Source organism: Apteryx mantelli, chromosome 4, assembly GCF_036417845.1.
Source record: "Apteryx mantelli isolate bAptMan1 chromosome 4, bAptMan1.hap1, whole genome shotgun sequence".
Lineage (NCBI taxonomy): Eukaryota > Metazoa > Chordata > Aves > Apterygiformes > Apterygidae > Apteryx > Apteryx mantelli.
Window position 1 is genome coordinate 65,349,932 of NC_089981.1, and position 17,217 is coordinate 65,367,148.

Below are 17,217 nucleotides of genomic sequence, written 5' to 3' on the forward strand. Positions count from 1 at the left end.
TAATAATTTTGCCATTAAGGATCAAAGCCTTCACCAGGCTACAGTCATCTTCCATTCCCACTCTTCTGACCTATGATGTCCTACACTAGCTTTCTTTCCTGTCAGGAAGTTTTAAAAAGCTTTAAACCTTCATTTCAAGATTTGCAGTTCCATCAACAGTATTTCTGCTGAAGTTTCCTTTCACACTTAAATAATCTATGTAAGTCTTTTCTTAGGTTACCCCAGCCATGATACTTTCTCCCTTGTTTCACAAACCTTTATACTAAAAATACCTCACCTCTACCATGAGCCATTTTCACCTATAAATTTCCTGAAACAATCTAATCTCAGCCATTTACCCATACTATCAAGTGTGAAACAAAATCTAATATTTTATCTCTGTGAAAGTTGAGCGCCTATAGTTTAAAAAAATGTCATCTTTATCTTACCTATCTGCACAGGTGTTACATTTAACCATACTCAGAACAGCTCCCATGAGGAAGAACATCAGAATGGGGTCAAGCAGAATATATTGGGACAAAGTAATACAGCCCGTATCTGCAAACAGACACATGACACTGTCAGAAACGCTTGCAGTTACAAAGCAAATCTAACATTGAGAGAAACCAGTTAAATCAATGTAGTCAAGAGAGAAGGAACAAGAGCAATTTTAGAAATGGAAACAGGTCGGAACATTTCAACTTCTACCTGGGTAACAAATTAAAAAAAAAAAAAACACAAAAAAACCAGACAGTACAATATCAGCTGAGAAGCACCACTTGGGAAGTGCTGCTAACATATTTACATGAAGAGTGTTACAGTAATCATGGATCTACCAACTAAAGTACCATCATGGTGCCAGAGGATGCCACAGAAGGTGGGGAAAAAAAAGTCATCTTTCAGATGTTATCTATAAAATACGAATATGACTTGAGTATTTTAAATCCCAGTGAATCAATATCTGTGCATCCTGGCAAAATGCTGATTTGAGTAATTCCATTTGCAATGCTAACTTCTTCACTGTTGGCTCAGAAGCCTTATTCATTTCTTATCCTGAACTATTTCACAGTACTGCAGTAGGCTGTTAAATACCCTATTAACTCATATGGGAGATGTCAATATTTAACTAGTGGGCAAAATTTTTCCTGACCACATATCTTGTAAAGAATTCTTAAATTTGAGGTGAAATGTAGTGCAATGCTGTAGTTATGCACATAACAGAAGTACCTATAAACTAAAAAAAAAATTGTAAAATCCTCTAGGGGACTGCCAGTTAAAAAGGCTCCTATAAAGCAGACTTACTTGGCTTTTGGGACTCTTTCTCATTAGGCACAATATACTCTGGCTAGGTAATGACATGAGATTCCAAAAAAGGAAATTCTCTGAACAATTAACCTGTTTTATTTTGCAGTAGCAGGAACACCTACCAAAAATAAGGAGGAAAGCTGTGAGTAAGGCTGCAGGCAGTGACTTGGACAGTTCCAGCACCGTGAGGTAGGCAAAGGGAACCAGGCAGGAGCCAAGGAACGCACAGAACTGCGGGAAAAGAAGATCACAGGAGATGTTACACCCCTTCCCAAGGTGAATATGCATGCATATCCCTTCCCGTCCTCCATCTGATACAACTACCAACAACAGGCAGCTTTGCAGGTGACTAAACTGGCTCACTACAAACATCAGACAAAAGTCAAATGAGCAAAGATATTGTTAGAGAATGCCAGCTGCTTACTCTGTTCTCAAGAGATTTCAGTAACAACAGTTGGTCAGTCTCTTTCTGGACTGCAGGAGATATTTAGAAAAAGATTTGTCAAATAGATGCAACACATATCTATCATACTCAACTTATCTTAACTAGATATATCACTCCTGCTAGGCAAATGAGAGTGAGGGTAGTTAGAGAGGGAAGAATGGAAATCAAAAGAAAGTAGCACAGCAGTAAATTCTCCATCTTCATGGTCTGGTTCTAGCATTTCTCCTGCCTTTGGCTCAGGGAAATCTAGAACCTTGAATTGGTGGAGATCAGAAAGTAAACTAAGAAAACATGCCTTCCCAATTTTTATCCTTTATTCTAGGCACTAGAAATTGGCCACTGTTTCTTCTTTTGACTTGCTTTATCTGCTATTTAGGAAGACCAAGAGCCATAAGCCTGATATCAGCACCACCTGGGTTCCAGGTGGGATATCACCCTGAACAACAGCAATTTTTCCCCCATCAGCTCTTTCAGCATTAGTGTCACTGGGAGTGGAAAACTGTAGGCTGCAGTGGATGGAACTGACTTGCTTGAGGTCCTTGGCTCTCAGCCATTAGGGACTCCAGCATGGCAGCCAGGCACACTGGGGTGAGCAGGAGCCCAAGCTCAGAAGAGTACCTTCTGCAGGACAGGCAAGATATATGGCCCACTGAGAACTGCAGCCCTGCTAATGAGTGACAAGAATTGGTCTCAATTATCACTTTATATCTCACCTGGCTTCTCACAGCCAGATATTAAGACTTACTCACCAACGCTTTTCTAAAGAACTTAGAGACATGACACAAAGCTAAACAGACCTTTGATCTGATCCAGTAGAGCTGTACTTATGACACAGCAGTCTATACTCTAAAGCCAAGAAGAGTTAACAAGCTAGATACCAGCCTGTAGAGCCTTACCCCTCTCATTCCCATGTAGTTGTGCTGTTCATATCTGTCCCCTGGCTTTTGGAAAGGAAATGTACCATCATATCCACTAAGGTAGCCAGCAAGTCCAATCAGCATCTGGAGAGGTAAGGTGGAAAAACTGGTCAGGGAAATCACATTGGAGGAACGAGAACCCAAATCAACAGCAGGGAATATTTTCATAGCAGCCAAGTTTGAACCAGAGGATAACTATTTACTAATTCAGATACATCATCCAAACAAGAGTAAAGAGTTTATGTACAAAATTCATATACATACATATTGCCCTTTGTGTAAAGGCAGTCAGAGGGGACCAAAGAGACTGCAGCTGCTGACTATAAAAGCCACTGCAGGCTCAAGAAGTAACTGGGTACAGGATTTAGCAGAGCAAATTCCATCTCTGCAGATTCTTCTCATAGCTTCCTATTCTGAAAGATTAAAGAGTCTCAACCTGAAAGGAAGATAACCTTCCCAAGGCAGAAGGAAAGCATCCTGATCAACACTTCATGAAACTTCCTTTATTGCTAGAACAAGCTTTCAGTCATAGAGTAGCAAGTCAAAGCTTTCAAAGTTCTTTGTGGTAGGGAACTTAACTGCACACAAGCTATCAGGAAATGTTTGGCTCTCTAGATCTGTCACCTTCCATTAAACATCCCCTCCAACCCATGTAAGTCTCATGTTCATTTTTTGCTTTCCATCTGCTCAAACCTTTCAAGTACCCAACGCACAATACTGTGTTATTTTCCCATATTCAAAGCATTTTCATGAAGAAGAAAAGATGCAAACAGAGGTTCAGGATGTAGAAGGCAAACACCAGGATGCCAGCCACGGTTAGATAAGGTTTTGGTGTTCACTGCATCCTTTAATCAGATGGAAGGGGAAGAATTTTCTTGGTCTATTCCTGTGGCTTCTAAAACACACAACAAAAGAGCAGGTTACCTTCCCCAAAGGAGGGTGGACATCAAAGAAGAAGGTCCGATTAATGTAGTAACTTCCCATCTTCCCAAAATGAGTTTCATCCCAACTGCAAAAAAAAAAACCACAGAACAACCTACTCCAGTGCTGAAGAAATTCAAAATACAGGAAAGTAGTTTTCCTAATATTTTTCCTCATACAGAGGTTTACTGCAATTCCTTCTATGTGAGACAATGAATTAAACTCACTAGGAAAACAAAGATGGAGAGTACTGTAGCCATTTTAGGCAAGGTCTCTTTTAAGAGTTTGATATTAGTGCTCCAAAGCTTCCAATCTACCTTTCTGATTCCAGACAGAGCTCAGAGACATTAAAAAGTCAGCCTGCAATTTGCACATCCCAAAAGCTGCCCACCCAAGAGGCCATCCCCTCCCTGCAGCACTCCAACAACCTCGAGAGCAGCAGACAGAGCCCAGCCAGGCAATGGCTCCGCAGGGCCGGGGTGCTACCTGGGCGCCCTCTCACCACCGGAATCCCACTACACCACCAGCTGGAAAGAAAAACAAATCTCTTTCCAGCCGTGCAAACCAGGGGAAGCCAGGATGTTTAAAAACAGGGACAGGGGAGGCAGCAAGGGTGGGAAATTTTGATTTATTCTTTCTTACTGACTTGGCATACGGATGAAAACATGCTTTCTCTTTCGGGTATCGACCGGCAGTGAGTAAGCCCCCCCGCAGAGTGAGGAAGAGGCGCCCAGGGCGTGGAGGAGCGCAGCTCCCCGCGCCGCGCCCCGACCACGCCGGGGACGCGCCGAGGGCGGCCAGGTCAACCCCCGCCGAGGACCCGGAGAGCAAGCCACGCCCCCTACGCCACGCCCGGGCGGCCAGAGCCAATCGCCGCGCCGACCCCGCCCCGCGCCAGGGCGCGCCCCCTCCGCGCCGGCCCCGCCCCGTTGCCATGGCGCCGAGGCCCCGTACCAGACGTGCGGCGGCTCCAGCAGGCGGTAGAAGCGGGTGGCGAAGCTGAGCAGGGTGACGAGGCCCAGCGCGGCGCCGGCCCGCGCCGGGGCCGCCGCAGGGCAGGCCGGAGCGGCGGCGGGAAGGCAGGGCCGGGTCGGCCCTCCTGGCAGCCGGCGGGACCCCCGCTGCCGGAGCGGCCCGCCGGGCGGGCCCGGCTCGGCCTGGCAGCCCCCCGCTGCCAGCGGCATCCGCGGCCCGGGAGAAGGAGGAGGCGGCGGCCGCGCTCCCCGGCGCACAGCACCAAGGGAAACGGAGTCCGCCTCGCGGCTCATCGTGGGAAACAGAATCCGGGGGCTGGCGCGCGGCACGGCGGGAGTGGGGGCGGGGGGCTCGCAGGGCTCTCTGGGAGATGTAGTTCTCCGCGCAGGGCGCCTGGTGCCCCGGCTGCCAGGCGACGCCGGCCCGCGCGGGCCTGCTCCCCCGGCGGCCGCCCCGCCACCCGCGAGCCCTCGTTCCCCCGCAGCCTCGCGCCCCCACGGGCCCCCATGGGCCTTGGGCACACGCAAGCCGCAGCCCTGGCCTGCCCTCGGCCCACGCCTGCCTGCTTGCCCCTCATGCCTGTGCCGGTGCCACCGGACGCCCGGCGGCACAGCGCACCGCAGGTCTGCCCGCAGCCTGCCTCCCCCCACCCGGGCCCTGCGGCACCCGCAGTGAGGCCAGGGAGTTAATTCGTCATGCTGCAAGTACATTGTGTACGCTTCTGAGAAGCAAGTAGGAGCAGTGGGACACCAAGCTTTCCTACAGCTCTGCAAGCAATAGCAACTAGGGTCTTTGTGGCAAAAGTGCCTAAAAATGCCATTCTCCTTACCGTGCTCTGGGGGTGACACTGCAGGCTGTACCTGCTTTGGGCAGAAATGTGTTTGGTTGTATTTATAGCCCTCCTTTTGTGTTCTGCCATGGGAGGTAGTGCTGGCAGACTGGCTATCCTTTAATCCGACTTCACTTTCTGTCCATGACACCACTGCTGCATTCTCCGAGTGGAAACAGATGTTTCAGGGCAAAATTGTTAAATCCAAATTCTAAATATAATAAGGAAGCTCACCAGTCAAATGAGGATTTTTCTTTTCTCTCACCTGCACAAACTTGCTCCAAAGCTAGTAAGACTTGCAGAAGCAGCTAAAACTACCATTCCCATAACTCTCTGCAAATGGTTGGTCTCAGAGAGTGACTGACAGCTGCAGCAAGCCTGCAGAGAATAAGCCAAGAGGGCGGGCTGGGGAGGTCCTGTGAGTCATGGGCGGGAGGGAAGCTGCAGCCCTGGAAGCGCAAGATGAGTGCCGCCGCCGCCGCCAAGGTATTTACTGTTTGCAGGGGTGTAGGCGCAGAGCAGCTGCAGCTTGTTGTTTTCATATTCTTTCTACGACAGTATTCAGCTTCGGCTTGGAGATATTTGGGTTGATTCAGGAGTGGCAGAACTGGAACTGCAGTAGTAAAGTTTTGGGTATAATGGTGGAGCCAGGTTTGTAGGGAGAAGCACTGTTCTGTATTAGGCCAGCTGATAAAAGGAGAAGGAGCGGACAAATACTTTTTTACACACGGTTTCTTTCTAGTTAAAACTGTGGGCATGTTTATAGAAGAATTTAGCCCTACCTCAGGGGCTGACATTTCTTCTCTGGTTTCCATTACTTTGTCAGACCGCATGGACTCATTTATTCACACAGAAACTCACTCATTTTAGCCTTTTTGTCCATCTTGGCAGATTACTGGAATCAGGACTTAAATTATTTTCAGATGCCTCCAGAGGTTTAGGAAAGAAAGAGATGCCATTTAATAAAAGGACAGCTCCACAATACAATCAGTTGCAAGGATTTCCACTGCCAGACCCTGGTCTGGTATCCTTATCTCAAGGGAGAGCAAGGAATTTGACTCCATGTTAAACAGTATGGACAGCAAGGTAAATCAAACTAATGCCTTTCAAAACTAATATTACTTAATGTAATTTACCATGTGAACTATTAACACTAGTGCCCACTGCAGAGAGACTGAGTGCTTAGGAGCAGACCTATCCCTTCCATTTATACTGTTACATTTTAGTCCAGCAGAATACAAGTGGTGCATTTCAAACCCTGCCTCTATGGTATATAGATGTGTTTTTTCCTAGGCAAGCCTCCAAGGAACAGTTCTCTCTCTCATATTCTCACATAGCCATTTTTGCATGGTTCCCTGCCTTTTGTCAGTCCCCATATACAGGCTCATTGGAGTGATGGGGACTCAGCAAATAGATGAAAAGACCTTGTCTTTTCTAGTATGTCCTGACCACTGCCTAGAAAGAGGTGAAATCTGGAGCAAAACATATTGAAGTGGACAGGCTTGGAAACCTCAGGGCGCACGACACTAAATTTGGAGTATCTACCAGCTTCCTGAACAGTGAAATGTATTTCCAGGAGGAAGCATCCTCAGGAATGCTCTATTGTGCTTGATGCTGATTGTCTCCTCCAGATGAATTTCTTCAAACTTCAAGGAACGGAGGCTTATAGGCTCCCTATGAAGTGTGGTCAGGGTCACAGCACTGTGCATCAGTGACAAAGCTGGGCTTGAATGCAACAGTCAAGATGAGCCTCCTTCCTCTGCTGTCTGCACCTGCTTCCCTACTGTTCCCAAGTACTGGGGGGATCCCACAGATGAGAGTCAGAGGCTCTTGGCAAGAGGCTCAGGATGCTACATAGTGACTCTCCAGAAAGAACCTGATCATGTTCCTGTGCTTGCAGCTGAACTGGCTTGGGCCCAGACTTAACAAAATACCTATAGGCATTTAGAAGTGTAAAAAGTTGTAAAGTCAAGGCACACACCCCTAGCATCTTTCCTTTAGGCCTGTTATCGCACTGCAGACCAGCTAGGCATCGTTTTCTCCCCTCAAGAAAGCAGCATTGGCTATTGCCAGTGTTTGTCACAGTGATTGGTTACCACAGGCCTCAAAGCAAATGGGTTATCTCTGTTGCCTCCTAGCTCTTCCTGGGTTAGTCATATTCATTTGTGTGATAGGAGGCTCCTTTGGCAAAATTTTCAAAGGAAAGAGGGCTGGATCATTGGGGTTAAGAAGTTCTCCCAGTTTTTTAATCAGAATTGGTATTTAAGGACAAACCCTCCTCACCTTCATGCCTCTGCTGCATTACTGATGCTGGAAATGAAAATAGAACCAAAACAAAAATCTCAGTAGACATCAAGCAAACGTTGTCCTCCAGCTAACCTCCCAGCTCCAACTGATATATCTTGCAGCTTACAGCGGTTGTACCACACAGTGTTGTAAATGGAGGCAGTTCTCCACTACCCCCGGCCCATGCTCAGCTGTTCCTCTGAGAAGATGAGGAATAGTGTCATTCTGAGACCTGGGCAAAGAAGGCACTGAGGAGTAAAACACTCCCGCTATCTCTACATCTTTACTTAGCTGATTGTTTCATCCATAATCTTCCCCTACCACTGGAAGCAAAACAGCATGAATTTAAGAGATCATTCCAGGTCCTAGGCTCTGGAGACACAGCTGAAGGAAGGGTTGTTTTCCATGTTCTTTTTGATAAAATCTCCAGGGGCCTCGAAATTATAGAGCAAAGCAATTAGCTTAACACTGTTTAGTTACAAATGATAGTGCAGGCTGCAAAAACAACAAAAAGCTGTAGAGAGGATTAGGAGAAATGTCTCTGCCAGCTGGGAGTCCAGAGTCCAAAACACAAGTGGTGAAGGAAATGAATTTCAGAGCCAAAAATCATCAGCAAGTTTTCCAGGAAAGACAATTAAAAATAATATGTATAAATGATGTATGTTTCTATTTTGGTGTTTGATGTTTTAGAAGTCATGTTTTCTGTTTTCTTCCCTGCAACCTAGCAGGCTAGCCATTTATTTTAAGAAAGTATAGCTGAGATTTCTAATGCCCTGATTCCAGAAGCGGAGGATTTAAGAAAATCAGTACTTTGTCCTCAAAAGAGCTGCCAGTACTGCCATCACTTCCCCTGTCACTTATAAACCATTTCTCCAGTAAACTTTGACTAAAGTAATTTAATCAAATGCATACCTCATTTCAAGTTATTTGAATTAACTAAACTGTAAGAGAGACATCTTTGTTTACAAAGAGGATTGGAGCACAGAAGTCCTTAGGGTATGTCTAGTTTTCTGTTGATGGATTGTGTGTTGAAGAGCAAATCCCTGCCTTTCTCTGCCCTACTGTCAGTCTCTGGTATAATTTCTCTGCATTTTGGGAGGGTGGACACACAGAGTGCTCCCTCTGTGTTTTGGGATCCAGAGAAGGAAGTAGAGACATGATTATTGGTTTGTTTAGAAACACACGAGTACTGCCTTTCAAGTGTGGAAAGAAGAGACTACAACACAAAAAGCAGTGAGCCCAGTATTTTGCTCAAAGCTGGGCTGGAGGCAGAGTAACAGCCTCTCCCAGGCATGTATGGTAGGAAGCCCTCTCACCTGTTGGTGCTGATGAGAGGACGGCTACAGGCCCCGGAGGGTCCTCCCTGCAAAGGCAGCCCCAGTTCAGGGCGCTGGTAGTCTTTCCCTAGTGAAATCGAAATTCTGCACATGGCTTCGGCTTCCTTGTATTGTTCCCCAGGGCTGTATTTCTGCCTTGGCAACTGCTGAGAGCCTGACAGTCTCTCTAGATATTTTATTCATTCTGGACAAAAAGCTAGAGAAATAAATGATTCCTAAATATGATTCCACCCTCAAAGCTGGTAATCGTTCTGATACCAGAGTTGGGGCTGCAATGGATATGGATGCAGCTGACTGCAGCCACTCAATTGCATGTGTCTGGCTCCGCTTGTTCTGTGTCCTGGACACAGATTTGGGGGCGTGGTCCATTTCTCATTGGCTTCAGGAGAAAAGCCTTCCCCCACCCCATCTGAGTTAAAAGGGAAAGGAAACGGTTGTTCTTGTTCTCGGCAGTGGATTGCACACATTGACCATGGCATCTGAAAAGGTGAGACCTTGGATGGGGTGAAAGCGGCCAAGGAAGCTGCCTTGGTGCTGGAGTTCAGGTGGAGATGAGTTCCCTGCACTCTTGGCACTCACCTGGAAGAGCAGTGGCTCTTCTCATTTGGAAAGAGGCCTGTTCTGGCCTTGCTGGGCTGGAAAAGCCATTTCATGACACTCAAATCCTCAGTGCAGCTGCTTGGCACAGTCAGTGGGGAATTTGCTTCAAAATCTGTGACGGTAGAAGAAGGCAAGATCTGATAGTGGCAAAGAGGGGAGCTTTGTAGGGGGTTATTTTAACACAGCCTGCATACCGCTGAAAACATCAGATGCAACCAAATATTCTGAGGGCCAGCATGAAAAATAGTGACACTACCTGTAAGCTCAAACCAGAAATGGTCACTTTAAAAAGGGGAGCTCTCCCCAAAAACCTTGGTCTCCTGTATCATATAGTTCCTGAAATGCCTTCTGTTCATGCTGTGTTCCCCTTAAAATACTCTGACATTTCCACGATAAAACCACCTGTTCTGTCTTTCTCTTCTCAGCCGATACTTTATAGCTATTTTCGAAGCTCCTGCTCTTGGAGAGTGAGAATCGGTAAGATCCAATTTTGATGCCTGTTTTGCTGTCTTGCTGTTATTGCAGCATTCTCCCCTTCACTAACCCAATTAATCAGTCACTTATTAAAAGAGAAATCAGCAAACATGAACCTGGAACCTGCATTTCCTCCAGCCCCTCTGGAGTGGGGAGGAAGGGAATAAATACCACAGCTCACCAGGAGCTGAGGGAAGGGAGAGGAAGAGAGAGAAGAGCTTAGCAGGGAATCTGAGGATATTTCCTATAGCTGTTTGAAATTCAAGTGGCAGTGGGAAATGAGAACCTGCTGGGGGGAAGGGGGCTACATGGTTGGGGCAAACTTTGCCCCAGTTATCCAAAACAGACAGCAGAAGAAGAAGCTAAATCCTCTCCTGTGGACAAACCTCATGTGAAAGGCTTTGGAAGATTTTTCCCTCCCTTTGGCATTTTTTGCAGATTGTCTCTGCAACTAGTTAGAATTGCTCCTTTTGCAAATCTAATGCAATGCAGATGGCTGTTTCTTCCAGTCTTTAGAGGAGCCCTACACTCTGTTCTTGTACGGATACTGCCTCAAACTGTGGCGTCCCCTGGTCTTGAGAGCTAAGCAGGGCTGGGCATGGTCACTACAAGAGCTGAGACAGTCTCAAGGAAGGTTTTGCAGGTGAGCACAGAGCCTGTCAGGAGGAGCTGTGCTGCGGAGGGTGGTACAGCTTGTTTTGAACAACACAGTTTTTGCCAGGGCTGACCCTTGGTGCCTTAGGCCTTGGTTTGCTAGAGCACTGTCCTCTCGGAGGACACAGGCCCCCTCTCTTGAGAGACAGAGTTTTTTGGTTTTAAAGACACCCTTTTTCAAATGGAGAGGTAGCATTTTCCTGAGTTCGTTTCCTAAAAAATTGAACTTGGTCTCAGTGTGCCTGTCTGAAGCTGTACATTGTGTTCTCTCCAGCACTGGCTCTGAAAGGGATTGCCTATGACCAGGTGCCAGTGAACCTCCTGAAGGACGGGGGGCAGCAGGTAAGGATACAGCTACTACTGCTCTTTCTAGGGGACATGAACTTGGGATCATTAGGAGAACTGGGATCAGCACCAGAAAGTTCAAAGGAAAGTCACTGTATTCCTCACTGCTTCTCTGTAATTAATTGTTGCTTTCAACCAGTCTTCCATGGCCTGCAAGACAGAGGAAGATGACTGTAGGAGACTAAAGGTTTTCTCCTCTCTCAAATTTCTATGACTGAATTTCATGAGGTTGATGATCTTTTGCCCCTGCTTATCATGATGTAACTGAGCACATCTGGCATGCAGAGTTCAGAGACACTGCAGTGCATTTTAGACACAAACTGGGCCTCACTCAATTAGCACCAGAAAGTGGGGGGAGGGGGGAGCAGGGGGTCAGAAAGAAGCTAAATGACATAGCAGAGATTGCAAAGGGGTTTCCCCCTGAGAACCTTTTTGTGGGGGCCATGGGTGGGCATCATGGGGTACTCAGCCCACACTTAGGTTGAGGGTTAGAGTTAGGAGAGAAATAAAGCCTGGAGCTGCAGCTGGAGTGGGGCTGCCAAAGGAAGCAGTGGACTGGCAAAAAAGATCCCTCCTGAGAACTTTTTCTTGGGGGCCATAGCTGAGAGTCATGGGCTAAGTAGTACCACCCAACTTGGTGTGCCATTATGGGCTAAGGCAGTGCTGGGGAACTAGAACAGTAATAGTGATGCTGCTACGGTACCACCCATCTCAAACTTTGTATTACTGATTTAGCAAGAGGCAAGGCAGTCTGTCCTTGGATAGAGAGATCCTCGAGCCCCCGTGGAAGCTTCCTGTAGGCTAATAATGCAACATAACTTACTGGAAATAGTAATGGAGGTAGAAGGAAAAGCCAGGTTAAAAAAAAAAACATTGTTAACTGGATTCTAGAGGAAGAAAACAAGAGGAAGAATTTCTGGCTGCAGTAATCTCAGGTTTGTTTCCCCAGTTTTCTGCTGAATTCAAGGCACTGAATCCAATGCAGCAAGTCCCAGCCTTGAAAATTGATGGCATCACCCTTTCTCAGTCGGTGAGTTACCAGACACATCTTAACCATTCATTCCAGCCCGCTGCCCAGACTGGGAGGGAAGCCTTTGCTCCATCTCTTCCCCCAGAGCACCAGATTTGTGCATTAGAGAACAGATGGCATTTGTGATGAAGAAAACAATCCTACCTGAGGTCAGAAATAGCATGTAGCCCCTGCTGGGAAACTGCTGTCAGGCATTCAGGCTCAACTCAGCCTTAGTTCAAAACCCCACCTTTTACTGAGCAGTTTGCAGTCTGTCTTAGATGGCTGTACCATGGTGGTCTTAAATCACAGCTGGGCTGAACCACAAGGTCTCAAGCAGCTATCAAAGAGGATATTCTGTGGCTCGGATTCTGTTGGACCAACTAGGAACTCCTGTCTCCTAGATATTTAGGCCATATATTTTTATTCCACTCTCCAGTACCATCCCCTTATGTCTTTGTTCATTACAGCTAGCTATAATTCATTACCTAGAAGAAACCCGGCCTAATCCCAAGCTCCTGCCCCAAGGTCCAAAGAAGAGAGCCCAAGTCAGAATGATCTCAGATCACATTGTCTCCGGCATTCAGCCACTCCAGGTACTGCCTTGTCATATCCATGCAAATAAGAAAACCAGGATGGGTTTCCACCAGTTTGTGTCTCTGAAAGAATCAGTTTCTTTAAACTACTGCTAGCTAATAGAGCAGCAGCCCTTAGACTGTGATAGCAGATGAAATCTATGCTTTATCTAATATGCCAGTGGAAACAATACATATTTCCTACAAAGAAAATTCTATAGGGCCCCAGGGTTCTTTCCAGAACCAGCTTAACCCATAAGGTTTCACTGCAAGGTTTAGGATGTTTCGGGGAGAAGAAGACAGAGTGACCCATAGGGCACTGGCAAAGGGATAGCCAGGAAGATGCTGTAACAGAAGGACAGGAACAGGTTGCCCAGAGAGACTGTAGAGTCTCCATCCTTGGAGATATTCAAAACCTAACGGGACATGGTCTTGGGCAACCTGCTCTAGCTGACCCTGCTCTGAGTGGGGGCGGGGGGTGGACTAAATGATCTCCAGAGGTCCCTTCAAACCCCAGCCCCCTGTGATTCTCTGACAGTCCCAGGAGAGAGATATAGCCAGGTGAATGGTTTCTTCAATGAGGATGAGATCAGGGCTCACCCAGCAGGCTGAGGTCAAGCTGAGCACCTCCTAGTCTCCCCTTTCCCCCTCTGGGTGAGGCATTGGCAAGCCCTAGCTCACAGCAGTCAGTCTAACCTGGAGATTTCTCACCTTGGCAGAACCTGAGTATCCTGCAACGAATGGGGGAGAAAAAAATGGAATGGGCTCAGCAATGCATCACATCTGGCTTCCAAGGTGAGTCCCACATCTGAAATGATCAGCACTTTGACTGACCCTTCAAAACTCAGCAGGGCAGTGTGCAGCACCACTGGGGTTCTACTTTCTCCTCAACCAGAACAACAAGCCTTCCTAGGCTGGTATGCTGGTGTCCTGCCCTGCTGGGAAAGATGGGCTCTTCCTGCCCAGAATACTTCATCCAGGACTGGTAGCTCTGCAGCGCCTCCAAGGAAAGAGCTTGTCCATATGCAGTGCTGCTGCAGTGCATGGAAGAGGGAAAGCCCAGAGCTATCCTGAACACCATGGCAGTCATTTCACCTTGAAGCATGAGGGCTGACAGCACTCTCCTTTCCTCCCTGCTGCTTCCAAGCTACTGCCTTTTGCACTTAAGTTCCTATATTAATATGCTTATTGCCTTAAGCCAAAAGACATCTTGTGGCAGAATCCCACAGAATCTAGTAAGTAGCAAAATATTTCTTTAGTTCCTTGTGAAAAATAGGGCGCTGTTTCACAAAACCCTTACCCCCCATGTGCTGGAATGGCAGGCCCATATTTGCTTCTGGACAGACACAAACTGACTGAACCTTTGTACTTCTCCCCTTCACACTCTTACATATCTTCTTATTGTGCTCTTAGTATGTCAGGTTCATTGCCTGAAGCAGCTAAAATCATCCTGGGTCCCAAATGGCTCAGGGGTCCTAAAGACTCCTATAATTCTTCTGTGGTAAGATTTCTGTTCTTTCTCAGTTCTGACTCAGATCGCTCCTCTTCATGCCTACCAGCTCAGGGTTGAAACACTCTTGTTCAAATTCCCAGCTTAAAAGATCTTTAGCATCCCCCTGCCTCCACATGCAGCTTCATTAAACCTTTGAAATGAGTTTCCCATGCCTGACCACAGTGTTCTACCTCTTTTGGCAGCACTGGAGCAGATTCTGCAGCACACTGCTGGGCGCTACTGTGTGGGGGATGAGGTAAGTAGCTGAGCGCCATGCACCACTGGAGAATCAGAAATCACTGCATCTTCCATAAAGTAGAAGAGTTAACTGTGGAGACACAGGCAAAGCCCGTCCTATGCCTGGAGTTGCATGCTGTGCCTTCACCATTAAGAAAACGGCTGCATGGATCCTACTTAGGTCATTACTGACTTGCAAATAGTTATGGGGATGCTTACATGTTCCTGCCTGTAACCTGCTGATGGCCAGATTGTGCAGCTGTATCTAGGATCTGGAAACTGGCTGCCACTAGAGGATGTGGGAACAGATTAAATATCTTTCATCTTCAGGAGCTTTGGAGTTCAAAGTCTCCCCTCAATAGGGCCAAAGCTTGGTTCAAGAAAAACAGGGTCAATTCTTAGCTGTGAGACCTTTGGCCAGGTTGTGTCATATTTTTCTGCTCTATTTCTCCAACTTTAACATTGGCACATTTCAAAATAAGAGATATCCTGTGCCCTGAAAGATAGCCAGTACTTCATGACCTGGGGAACAGGGTGGGGGGCAGCTGTCATCTGTGCAGAAAGGCAGCTACTTATACTATCCTTTGTTTTTTTCAGATTGTGTGTCCATGAGTGTGTGTACAAAGGCCTGTTGCACAACAGGTCCTGATCTTGGCTGGAGCTACTTGATGCTCCTCCAGTGCAAACAAGCAAGATTTACTCATCTTTTCCCACCCACACAAACTCATTGGCAATGACCACCACCCCATCTCCTCCCTCTGCAGCCTACTGGCAAGACTTGTTTGTTCAGTAGCAGTTGCCATAGAAGCACAGTGTCCCTGAGATTGCCATGATCAGCTGGTAAATAGGAAGCTTCCTACAGGCTGATGGCTTCTTGTACTACTGACTCCCATGAGGTTCCTGTCCTTGCACCTTTGAGGTATTATTAATGCTTGATTAAAGGATGGGAATGCCATGAAAACTCCTCTCTTCACCCCAGAAATGCATAGGAAACCTTATCAGATGATACTGGCTGATAAAGTAACAGCTGTTGTGCTGCAAAAGCCTGCCACTACAGTGAAGGGTGATGGGACAGGCTCTGGATTACTTTAACCCCTTTTCTCTGCTCCACTGCAGGTGTCCATGGCTGACTTGTGCTTGGTGCCTCAAGTTTTCAATGCTGAAAGGTAATTAAGGCTAAGCTTGAGGTGCACTTCAGCACACTGGAACCTATTCTATGTGCTGGGCTGTAAAAGCTGACCTTTCCTCTGCTGCTCCTTGTGCCTGTTAGGAAAGCATCCTTCCTCCATGCTCTGTCCCATTATGGATTATTCTCTGCATGTGTTTTTCTATGTCCTAAATACTGCATCTTTTGGAGGCTCTCAGGAACAAGGAGCTGGGCTGTCTTCCCAGAGGCTCCAGGAGTGAAAGCTGATCTGTGTCCCTAGAATAACTAAGGCTGTCCACGCTCCACATCCTCTCTCCTCTTTGTCCTATATTTACACTGCACACAGAGGGGAAAGAGCAAGCTGACTGTATTTGTAGAGAACACAAACCCTATGCAAGTAGGGTCTGTGTAATTCCCAGGAGATAGTCATCATTAGGGGAGAAAGCATAGTGCATTCTTACTGTATGCTGAACACTGCATAAAAGCCTAGTGAAGACAGAAGAGCTAACTAAGCTTTCCTCTAGGTTTTATTTTTCAACTTACAAGAATGTACCCTTTCTCTTAATGCAAACATACCCCAGCCTGTGAGATTCTCCCACACTGGGCAGGTACAGCACAGTGCTTTGCCCTAATACACACAGCTGCACTAGCTGTCCAGCTGAGAGTACCTGATAATTTTTTCCCTTTGCAGATACAAAGTGGACCTGTCTCCATATCCCACAATAACCAGAATCAACAAAGCTCTCCTAGAGTTGGAGGCATTCAAAGCAAGCCACCCATCCCGACAGCCAGATACCCCTGCAGAACTGCGAGCTTAAAGCCCTTTTACCCATTAAATCAAGTAAACTGGAGAGGCAAAGAGGACAACAGCTAAAGGTTGAGTAGGATTTGAGTGCCAGCAGGACTCATGTCTCATCATCTGGATGGAATGGAGGAAGAACAGAGGGAAAGCCCCGTTGCTCCAGAAGTAGCCTGGATGACTCACAAGAACTATCACTGTGCTGGAAAGATTGCAGCTACTTCTGACTATGTTTTTCTATTTTATATCTCTCCATGAAGCATATTAAAACAGAAGCATCCATAACTATCAGAAGACCCTTTTTATATGGTTTGGGGCTGGGGAATATAGCCAAAAACATCTATGAGGCATCTAGCCAATTCTAGGCTCCCCACAGAGGCTTTTCCTTTCCACCAGCCATGGAAAGAGCATCAGAGAATGACTGTGCACAGTGTGCTGCTGAGCCAGTAAGCCTGCTTGTCTTTGCACCTGCCTCAGAGCTATGGCATAATTATCAATGCCATGGATATAAACAGTAAGGGATAGGCCCTGACAGAAGCGACCATTGTTGAATCCCTTTGTTTTTGCAAGAGCCAGCCATTAGCAACTCTGCCACCTGTTGCAATGACAAGAGAATTACTATTTGGGACAGCCAATTCATACCTCTTCCCTTTGTCCAGAAGCAACCTTGCAGAATTAGTAAAGATCTGTTTGGAGCAAAGCTAGGTGGTCATGCCACAGTCACCGAGACAAGACAACCAGCTCACTCCCTTATGCTGAAAACAATGGTGTTCTCTTCCTTTTCCTGTCCTCAGACTCTGCTCTAGGTGCTTTCCTAGTCCTCAGCTGCAGACTGTTTCCCAAGGGAACCCCACCCTGGATTCCCTCCAAGCCAGAACCATGCTGGTACTT

General features: G+C 46.8%; 2 protein-coding genes across 5 annotated transcripts in view; one reads left to right on the forward strand and one right to left on the reverse strand.

The window, feature by feature from the left end:
• The window catches only part of POMT2 (protein O-mannosyltransferase 2), a 34,632-nt gene extending 29,964 nt beyond the window's left edge, over positions 1 to 4,668 (reverse strand). The window contains exons 1-5 of the mRNA XM_067296864.1: positions 4,522 to 4,668; positions 3,571 to 3,655; positions 2,626 to 2,730; positions 1,407 to 1,515; positions 429 to 537 (exon numbers count right to left, since the gene is read on the reverse strand). Of these exons, the coding sequence (XP_067152965.1) occupies positions 429 to 537; positions 1,407 to 1,515; positions 2,626 to 2,730; positions 3,571 to 3,630 (383 nt within the window). The 5' untranslated portion in view covers positions 3,631 to 3,655; positions 4,522 to 4,668. The remainder of the gene's footprint in view (positions 1 to 428; positions 538 to 1,406; positions 1,516 to 2,625; positions 2,731 to 3,570; positions 3,656 to 4,521) is intronic.
• A 1,138-nt stretch (positions 4,669 to 5,806) lies between these two features.
• GSTZ1 (glutathione S-transferase zeta 1) lies at positions 5,807 to 16,614 on the forward strand. Of its 4 annotated transcripts, none has more exons than XM_013940591.2 (9): positions 5,807 to 5,857; positions 10,020 to 10,071; positions 10,997 to 11,064; positions 12,017 to 12,097; positions 12,547 to 12,672; positions 13,371 to 13,446; positions 14,347 to 14,399; positions 15,497 to 15,546; positions 16,219 to 16,614. In XM_013940591.2, exons 1-9 carry the CDS (start codon positions 5,834 to 5,836, stop codon positions 16,343 to 16,345), a joined length of 657 nt encoding a protein of 218 aa, XP_013796045.2. In that variant the 5' UTR covers positions 5,807 to 5,833; the 3' UTR covers positions 16,346 to 16,614. The 4 variants fall into 4 exon arrangements, with proteins under 4 accessions (XP_013796045.2, XP_013796048.1, XP_013796044.1 ...); XM_013940590.2 differs by lacking the exon at positions 5,807 to 5,857 and adding an exon at positions 6,259 to 6,457; XM_013940592.2 differs by lacking the exon at positions 5,807 to 5,857 and adding an exon at positions 9,422 to 9,481.
• The last annotated feature ends 603 nt before the right edge of the window (positions 16,615 to 17,217 follow it).